This window comes from Terrapene carolina, unplaced genomic scaffold (assembly GCF_002925995.2).
Source record: "Terrapene carolina triunguis isolate 2854851 unplaced genomic scaffold, T_m_triunguis-2.0 Scaffold84, whole genome shotgun sequence".
NCBI lineage: Eukaryota > Metazoa > Chordata > Testudines > Emydidae > Terrapene > Terrapene triunguis.
Genome location: NW_020664435.1, coordinates 37,257,202 through 37,267,577, shown reverse-complemented (window position 1 = coordinate 37,267,577; position 10,376 = coordinate 37,257,202). Strand labels below are relative to the sequence as shown.

General features: G+C 40.8%; 1 protein-coding gene across 2 annotated transcripts in view; it reads right to left on the bottom strand.

Moving 5' to 3' along the window:
- The window catches only part of LOC112102202 (macrophage mannose receptor 1-like), a 52,025-nt gene that overhangs the window by 29,577 nt on the left and 12,072 nt on the right, over nucleotides 1-10,376 (bottom strand). For both annotated transcript variants that reach the window (XM_026649473.2, XM_026649474.1), the window contains exons 6-11: nucleotides 10,144-10,290; nucleotides 8,843-9,025; nucleotides 8,219-8,376; nucleotides 7,681-7,794; nucleotides 2,464-2,579; nucleotides 1,318-1,466 (exon numbers count right to left, since the gene is read on the bottom strand). In XM_026649473.2, coding sequence (XP_026505258.1) covers nucleotides 1,318-1,466; nucleotides 2,464-2,579; nucleotides 7,681-7,794; nucleotides 8,219-8,376; nucleotides 8,843-9,025; nucleotides 10,144-10,290 — 867 coding nt within the window. The remainder of the gene's footprint in view (nucleotides 1-1,317; nucleotides 1,467-2,463; nucleotides 2,580-7,680; nucleotides 7,795-8,218; nucleotides 8,377-8,842; nucleotides 9,026-10,143; nucleotides 10,291-10,376) is intronic.

Below are 10,376 nucleotides of genomic sequence, written 5' to 3'. Positions count from 1 at the left end.
TTTCAGAGTAGCAGCGTGTTAGTCTGTATCTGCAAAAAGAACAGTACTTGTGGCACCTTAGAGACTAACAAATTTATTTGAGCATAAGCTTTCGTGGGCTACAGCCCACTTCATCGGATGCATAGACTGGAACATACAGCAAGAAGATATTTATACATACAGAGAACATGAAAAGGTGGAAGTAGCCATACCAACTGTAAGAGGCCAATCAATTGAGATGAGCTATCATCAGCAGGAGAAAAAAAACTTTTGAAGTGATAATCGAGATGACCCAGAGAAGGTGTGAGGATACTTAACATGGGGAAATAGATTCAATTAGTGTAATGGCCCAACCATTCCCAGTCTCTGTTCAAACCTAAGTTAATTGTATCTAATTTGCATATTAATTCAAGTTCAGCAGTCTCTCTTTGGAATCTGTTTTTGAAGTTTTTTTGTTGTAAAATTGCCACCTTCAAGTCTGTCACTGAGTGGTTAGAGAGGTTGAAGTGTTCTCCCACTGGTTTTTGAATATTATGATTCCTGATGTCAGATTTGTGTCCATTTATTCTTTTGTGTAGAGACTGTCCGGTTTGGCCAATTTACATGGCAGAGGGGCATTGCTGGCACATGATGGCATATATCACGTTGGTAGGTGTGGCTGATATGATTAGGTCCTATAAAGGTGTCACTTAAATAGATATGTGGACAGAGTTGGCATCGGGCTTTGTTGCAAGGATAGGTTCCTGGGTTAGTGTTTATGTTGTATGGTATGCAACCTTTCCTTGCAACAAAGCCCGATAGATATGTGGACAGAGTTGGCATCAGGCTTTGTTGCAAATGACAGACTTGAAGGTGGCAATTTTACAACAAAAAAACTTCAAAAACAGACTCCAAAGAGAGACTGCTGAACTTGAATTAATATGCAAATTAGATACAATTAACCAGAAAGCTGAACTCCAGGGAGAGACAGCTATGAGAAGCGACCCTGTGAAGAGCGGGCTGTGTCAGAAAAAGCGCTCTGTGTGGATGGTGGAAGAACCAGAGATAAGTGTGACCCTTTGGATTGCAGTGATGGGAATTTATGGGCAGGACTGTTTATGGGCATTAAACCAGCCCCAAGTGGAGGGTGGTAGGACTTATAAGAAAGGCTGTGGGGAGTTTAAGTGGCCCTGTAGGGGGAAGAACAAGGGGAGGCCACTGCAATGGGCACTCTGACCAAGAGGGACTGCTCAGGAAGTGGCAGCCCTGTTGCAATGTGCATTAGAATTCACACACCTGTGGGGCGTGATGCTGCACAAAGTAGACAAGCCCATGGAAAATACCTATGACAAAACATACCAGGCATTGCTGAATTCCAGTGAGTGAACAGAACTTCTTCACCGTCAGTCCACTTGAAAGTCCCTTGTTTCTCTACATCTGAAAGACCGATCCAAAAATATTTTTCAGGCCTGAGCCCAATCAGACTAGTTAGATAGGCTTGCTCATATCTGTAAAGAGAGGAAGTGGCAAACTGAGATTAAACCTGGTTTTCTCATAATTTGTAATGTCCACAAATGACTGAGATTTCAAAAGCTTATCAAGTGCTGGCACAGGTATATTTCCTCTCTGTTGCGAGGCACCATCCCCTCTCTATAGCTGCATTAATGGTGTTCCAGTCTTCAATGTCCTTTACTATTGTATATCCCTCTTTCACTTTCTCCATTCTCCCAGAGCCTTTCAAACTATCCCTTGAGCCCTCTCTTTCATCCAGGATCGCTGTCTCTCACCCGCAAATCCTTCATGTTATACCAGCTCTCATTCTGACATTTTCGTGTTTTTCTCTTTCTGCTTATTTTCCCACTTTGTTCTTCATTTTCATGCCATCATGTCATGCTGACACCGCTCTAAAAGCCCTCCTAGGCTTTGATTTAATTTACTGAATTGCATTTGGATTTTTGTTTTGGATCTGAATAATCCTTGTATTGCTGACCCTTTTATAAGGCCCTAGCACCCCAAGCTATTGTGATACACTCGAAAAATTTAGTTTCAATAACATTTGTTTTTACGTGAAAATGCCTCTTTGGGTTACATAGTTTGTAGCATGAGTAACTGTGCTGTACTGAACACTAGCTCTTATAAAGCAGAGACAGCCATGGCATGGGGTGATATCTGGTAAAGCAGAAATGCGATTTTTTTTTCCAAAACAAAAATGGTTTTTTTTTTTCTTCTCAAATGTAATTTTGTAGAGCTACAGATGCAAATGGTTTTACTTTCTACTTGCTTGGAGAACTGTCAAAAGTGAACATATCAAAATATAATATTTAGTCTGAAAAAAACGTATTTTCTGAGTAACTTCTCATGAAATAGAACATTTTTGGTTTTAAATTCAAACTTTGTATATTTATCTGTTTTAACACTAGAATTTTTTTTGAAAAGTTCTTAAGTATTTTAGAAAGTTCTAAGATTATTCCATCAAAAGCACAAACGTAAAAGTGTTTTTCATACCTGTCTCCAACAGTTGTTAGATAACCTTTACTCCTTTCACAGATTTTCTTTGCCTCTGAAAATGTTACAAATGTATGTCCAATCAAGTAACAGTAAAAACCATGTCTTTCCCAGCCCTGTCAACATCAATCAGGAATGACCATGAATTAGTAACAGATTGTGATATAATATGTTGACTATACTCTACCCTTGCAAAATGATATATTAATTTGGAATCCAATAATAAAGTTACAAAAGTGACTAAGCCTAAGTAAACATCCACAAACATACAAATCAAAGTGATGATACATTATCCTCTTTTGACACTTAACAGCTAATAGGTGTTACTGTAGTTAAAAAAATTATAACCATACAGAATAGAGAATTTATTCAACAATAGAACAAATAAATTAATTAATTAATCAATGTCCTTGATCAAAATAGAAGATGGGAGTGTTTGTTTTGTAGTGAAGTGCTGATATAGTTGATGTGGAAAGAACAGTAATTCAAAATAAATGGGAATATTTGATTAGGGTTTCCTCTGTCTATTTAATTAAGTTTTTTTTACAAAACTGTGGAGGTGTACACACAACAATGCTCCTGCTGCCAATCTAACTCTCCTGCTACGCCGACATCATAAAACCATCTCGACAAGCTGCATAGAGCTTTTTGCAACAAAGTTAGAGCAAGGCAGTGTCAGTGTAGACAGTGTAGCGGTTGCTTGTCACTAAGTGGCCTCCAGAAGGTGTCCCATAATGCCCATCATGACTGCTCTGGTGAGCAGTTTCTACTCCACTGCCTTGCAACCAAGTACACAGGCATGCACCCCTCCGCCTTTAAAGCCCCAGGAATTTTTGAAATTCCACTTCCTCACATTGCTTCTTCCCAGCGGACCATGTTAGCTTTCTGTAGCAAATGTGCTCCCGCCTGGAGTACTCAGGAGTTGCTGGGTCTGTGGAGAGAGGGCGCTGTGCAGTTGCAGCTCTGATCCAGCCATAGGAACTTTGACATTTACAAGCAGATTGCTCATGGTATGGATGAGAAGTCGGCGCCTATCGCCCTGCCGCTACTAGGGAATCCAATTGCCACAAAGCCATCCACGATTTCCAGCACATTGCCCAGAGTCCCTGACCTTCATAGCAGGAGGCGATTAATGGCCCTGCACACTTGAATCACTGCAACTCCCACAATGGACTTCCAACTCCGAACTGATTAATGACTGATTGGTAGCAGCCTGGAGTTGCCAGCTTCCACACAGCGATCGCCACATGCTTTTCCACCGTTAGGGCAGCTTTCATTTTGGTGTCCTAGCACCGCAGGGTGGGGACAAGCTCCACACAGAGTTCAAGGAAGGTGGCTGTGTGCATACCAAAGTTCTGCAGCCACTGCTTGTCATCCCGTACCTGCATCACTGTCCGATCCCACCACTCAGTGCTTGTTTCCTGAGCCCAATAGCAACTGGCCACCATGTGCAGCACTGTGAATGCAAATATCAATCTTGAATTGTTTCTGTCCATAGCACATAGCAGGGCAGGCAGCATGGATTCCTGTTCAGATTTGCAGCTCATATAATACAGCAGGATCAGCTCTGTTATGTTCATAATGCTTATCACAAGACTGGTGAGCAGGGCAGGGTCCATACTTTCAAGCAGAGATGGGGGGCACAAATTTTACAGTCACAGCTGAAAAATGGCAGGAAACGCAGTCAGAAGCCCTTTGAATTATGGGATAGAGAAAACTGCATCATGGGGGGCTGAGCCCACACCCATGATGCACTGTGATCCATTCCCAGAAATCCTACCAGGAGAAGGTGGCAATTTGCAGAGTGGGATAGCTTCCCATCGTGCACTGCTCTCTCTGTTGGTGCTAAAGCACCAACCGTGGACATGCTCCGCCAACACTAGGAGCATTGTGTGAACTTGCACAAGTGATGTAATTACAATGATTTATGATCGTTGACATAACTTAAGTCGACTTAACTCTGTAGGTAGACATGGCCTAAGAGAGACAAGGTAGGTGAGGTAATATTTTCTATTGGATCAACTTCTGTTGGTGAGAAGGACAACTTCTGAGCTACACATGTAAGCAGGGTTTGAATGAATGCTTCCCTGACAGCTAGCTGGGAGGGAGAATGACTTGGGTGTGTTTATGTAAATACAGTTTGGTCCTGCTCTGCTTACATATTCAGCAGATAGAGTGGTGTCAAAGTGATCAACTTTGGCTGGTGTTGGGTACAAATCACCTTAGTACTGAATGCAGGGGTAGTGAAATATGGTTACCAATGTTGTAATTATTGTAGGAATACAGGAAAGCAGGACTGTGCTTAACCTGTCCCAAATGAGGGGGCCCTCAGTTGAAAGAACCTCGATAAGCCAGGGGCTCGAATGTCAGAGCCCTGTGAAAGTAAGAGGAGTGGAGACAGGTATTCCCAGCCAGGAGGCTGCACACTCTCATCAAGGGTCCTCTCTAGAGTGGCTTAACCTGTTCCTCCCCACTGTTCACAGAATAGAGCTAATTAGGCACCTCTTTGTTATGTTAAATGCCCTATCAGTACTGAAATCAGTTGTGGTAGGACTGTGTTTCTGCCCAGCCTGCAAAGAGCCAAAAATCACTAAGAGACTGATGTGCAGAGGTCACAGCAGAGAGGCAGGTGGCAGCAGAAGGCGACCGACAGTCAGCTAGTGAGTAGTGAATGAGTGGCTGGTGCCGCAGAGTGGAGAGGCGTGGCAAGAGCAGTGAGCAAGCCATCAGCAGGGTAGCTGATGGAGACACGCAGTGACAGCAGTGAGCAGGCGGCCGGCAGGGTGGCTGTCAGAGATTGGTGGCGAGTGAGTGCCCGAGCAGTGGAGTGAGTAAGGTACCTCTTTAGCCCACCCAGGCGGGGGGAGGTGAACTCTGCAGATGCACCTCTGAACTCTGGGTTTGCACTGACCAAGGACAGCAACTGTGAGTGGGGTGCAGAGAAGGGTTGAGCATGTGAAAGGGACTTTTGGGTTGCTGGACTTAAGAACCTGAGGGGAAAAGGACACTGCCCAACCTACTTGGAGGTGGGTCTTTTACTCATGGTTTTTGTTTATGAACGCTGTTTTTGGAGTTTTCCCAAATTAATGCTGAGTTACTTCCCTCCTTTTATTAAAGGTTTCTTTTCTACATTCAGACTCTGTGCTTGTGAATGGGGAAGCATTGCCTCTCAGAGGCACGCAGGGGTGGTGTGTAAATTTCCTAGGTTACTGGGTGGGGGCTTGAGCTGGGTCTGTGTTGTATCAATGGAAAGGAACCCCTAGATATTGAACCCAATCCTGGTTGCTGCTGGCTTCATCTGGCAGAAGGGTTACACACAGATCTCTTCCTCGGGGCTGGAAAAGGTACTCAGAGTGCCACAGCTGAATACAAGATTGAACAGACAGTTCAGCATAAGTAGTTAACACATACTCTAAGGGACCATTCAAGGTGAAGTGAATAAAATATTCAATTTGTGACTACCTGGAGGATAAAGGGGTGATCACTAGCAGCCAGCATGGATTTACCAAGAACAAATCATGACAAACCAGCTTGATTTCCTTCTTTGACAGGGTAACTGATTTGGTAGATAGGGGAATGTGGTGGACATAATATATCTGGACTTCATCAAGGCCTTTGACACAGTCGCACATAACATTCTAATAAGAAAACAGGAGAAATGTGGGCTCAACAGAACTGTCATTAAGTGGATACATAATCGGTTAAACAACCACAAACAAAGAGTAACTATTAATGGAATGAATCGGATTGGAGGGAGGTCTCAAGTGGGGTTCCACAAAGATCTGTTCTGGATCTGGTGTTTAACATCTTTATTGACTACCTGGATGTAGGAATAGAGAGCACTGATCAGATTTTCAGATGAAACAAAGCTTGGAGGGTTACCAATACTTTGGAGGATAGAGCTAAAATTCAGAGGGATCTTGATAAATTGGAGAACTGGACTATAGACAATAAAATGAAATTCAACAAAGAAATGTAAGGTGCTACATGTAGGGAAGAAAAAACAAATGCACACATACAGAATGGGGGAAAACTGGCTTGGCAGCAGTACAGCTCAGAAGGATCTGGGAGGTGTGGTGGATCACAACCTCCAATGCAATGTTGTAAAAAAAGCAAATGCAATTTTAGGCAAGTCACGGGAGCTGATCGTACCACTCTATTCGGTGCTGGTTAGGCCCCAGCAATACTGTGTCCCATTTTGGTCACCAATGTATAGAAAGGATGTAGAGAAACTGTAAAGGAGCCAGAAATGAGTGACAAAGATGATCAAAGGGATGGAATGCAAACCCTGTGAGCACAGGCTGAAATAACTGGGTATGTTTAGGAGATAAAGAGGAGGGGAACATGACAGCGGTCTTCAAATACGTGAAAGTCTTCCATAAAAAAAAATGGAGAAAAGTTGTTCTCTTTTGCTACAGAGATCAGGACAAGAGGCAATGGGTTCTTCAAATGATAGCACAGCAGATTTAGATTAACTCTCAGGAAAAACTTCCTAACTGTAAGAACAGTAGGACAATGGAACAGACTGCCTCAGAAGTTGTGGAAGCTTCGTCACAGGTTTTCAAAAAGAGGCTGGAGAGCCATCTGTCTTGGATGGCTTAGACACAACAAATCCTGCATCTTGGCAGGGGGTTAGACTAGATGGCCATTGCAGTCCCTTCTAATCCTATGATTCTATGATATATTAAGGAAAACAAAAGGAGGGGAAAGAGAGAAGAAAAAGAAGAACAGGAAACAGTAAATTGTTTGAAAAAGGTTTCATTAATATAGTTCTAGTGCTTAGTCATTTCTAATAATTCAGATTCCCACTGGTAGAACACAGCATCATTCTGCACCCATTGAGAAAGTGATGTCACACAATTCAGAAACCCCCACACTGTGCCACCCAATAGCTAATTACACAGTGCTGAAATATATGTACACCAACATGAATCATGTATGCCCGAAGCTACAATACCAGTTTATGTCTCATTCAGAGAGGTTACTGAGAAAAATAGAGCTTATATGTGTGTGTGTGTGTGTGTGTGTGTGTGTGTGTGTGTGTGTGTGTGTGTAGGAATTCAAATCAAATTTAGTTTAAATGAAGGACCACATTTTTTTCAGATTGAAAATCAGCAGCAAATATAAACTAGCAATGTCCTAGTCAAAAGTACAAAAATACCAAGCTATTTCAAGGGTGATTTTGTCTGATCTAAACGTAGTTTATTTTGTCCTTACCTTCCGGCAGCCAGGATCAATGTGCTTCACCGTTCCAGGAGTGTCTTGCAATGGATTCTTTTTGCAAATGTATCCAAATTTCTTATCACAAACACTGTCTGCCCAGTATCCATCCTGAAGGCAGTTTGGGAAGAAGATTGTCAGTTAAGAGGAACTAAAATTCTTTACACAACTGCTTATTTTCTTTTTTTTTTTTGGTAACATTCCTTTAAAAGTAAAAATAAATATGCTTATTATTTTTCCCTGAAGCTAATTCATGAATTGATTTAGAAGCTACAGCTGTTGAATTGAGTTGGCCTGAAGCATGGGGTGCAGAGTTACAAGGATTGCTGGGTATGCTAGAGAAGTAAATGCATTATCATATCTGAATACTGATCTAAATTTCTCTAAAATTTAAAGCATAAACTTGCTGAGCAACTAGAGATATCATCATATGGTATTATTCTAAAACGAGTTCTCCAGTTTTTGGACATCTAATTGAAAATAAAAAACAAAGAAAATATGATGTTAATGCATAGATATAATTGCATTATTTTACCTGTCCTTTCATAACAACACAATCTTCTTGTCTGCTGTTTGCAGTGGTTGGTTCTCCATGGAGCCACTTTGTGTATATCACAGGCATCTTATCACTCCATTCAAAATACATTTGAATCCTGAGGTCATTCAAACCAATCCACAGCTCATCAGTTGGCTCTAAGAACATACATTCGACTATGTTTTTAATCTACATTGTAATAATCTTCAGGAGCAGGATTTTATGACGATGAACTGAAATTGTTACGTTGCATTACAAAGCCATTCCAGATAAATTGGCAATAATGTCTATTTCGTGTTCCCTCCTTTATTCAAGAAGAGATAGGAAATACCACCAGGAAAGCAAATCATTCTACTTAGCAGCAGTATCGGCTGCTCCTTTTGTGACCACTGCAGTTACCCAATGCTGCAGTTACTGGGGCTGTGATTTCCTTCAAAAGATATGTTGTAAATTAACAGTGATGATAAGTTAGTATCAGTCATCTGGTATCGTTTATGTATATTTATGTGTGTGCTTACCTGTAAATATCCATATAAATTAAATATAAACCATTAAAAAGCTACAAAATTTCTAATTTTTAAAATTATCCACATGTGCACATTACTGCCCAGTGGAAATACTCACTGTACCCAAGCTGAGACACTATAAAGCTGTGCTCTTCAATGTTGTGGATACTGGCCAGATCACCATCTTCCTTTCGACAGGAAGCCAAGGCTTCTTTCCACACTTTGGGCTCCCTGTGAATTATGTAACAGTGACCTGTGTATGGCAACCAGCCCTCTGGGCATTCACTAGCTGCAGAGAGCTCTAAAATAAATAAAAATATTTCAGAACAATTCAAGTTGAAGCCTGGAATAAGTGTGGTTAAATTTGAAATTAATTATGCAATTAATTAAAAATAAAAGCAGAGTTAAGATACTGGAAGTATTTTTTTTTCTCATTCTGCATATAAATATCTAAGGCTATTAGATCTATCTGCTATGACACACAGAATTTGGGGTAGAAAATATAAACACATTCAACCAAGACAGAAAAAAATGGGATCAATGCCAACTGGACATCACAGTTTGAAAACATCAACATTGCAAAATGTGCAAATTTGGACAAAATGATGTTTTATAATTCCAGATGTAATATTTTCACATAATGCATTGCATCTAATTATGTTTTGTATATTATCGCAACAGTAGCAATTACCTCTCTGCATATGTTTACTTTCTACATCATAGGGTCTCATTAAATAGTTTGTCAGAGACAGGATAGTTGCCTTTCTTTTCTCAGAAAAGTGGTGCTGCAGTAAATCTTTCCCTTTGCCAATTACAGGTTCTAATACCTAGGGACCAATTCCATTTGACTTTATCAGGAGGTGATATGAGCCCATACTGCAGTCTTTATAGGGCTTCCAGTGATCACCCTGCTGCTTGCTAAGGCCCAGATCCAGTGACCTCTCAAGTCAAGGGGAGTCATTCTTGGAAGAACACATTCTAGCAGGTGCTAAACATCCTGAACTCCTATTGGCTTTACGCGGGGAAGCACAATCCATTTTACTTCTTTGTGAAGTTAAATTATGTCAGGATGTCCAAGGCTTGGATGGTCACCTCTGTTTTTATAAATAAAAAAAATTGTTTAAACTTAGGTGTGGTTTGAGTTCTAGAAAAGTTGCCAAAGATTAGACATCCTACTTTAGATAAATTAAATAATGGTATTCTTCCTAGTGTCTCTAAAACAGGGAAATGGGTAGAATGGTTTGTTCTGTGCAACCAGCAAAACAGAACATATGCGATTTTTAAAAAGAATTACTCTTGGATGAAGCAAGTTTGTAATTTCATATAAATAAAAATGCATTTCTGTTGCACATCTCTGCAGACCAAATCCATACAATTTAAATAAAAAGCTTTTACTGTAATTTTTATTGACAGACCTACCTGAGGGAAGAGAGAAAGAATCCAAAGTGGAGTTTTCCCTTTTACAAATATAGCCAACTTTCTGATCACATTCATGGTTTTCCCATTTAGCACCTTTTCTAGGATTTAGTACTGCACAGATTTTCTCAGGTTCCAGAGAAGGATTTCCTTCAAAAAATGAATTCAAAGCCAGTGAAATTCCTCATAGGCAGGGCAAATCCTCACGTTTGTTTTGTATCTTTTCCCATATAGAT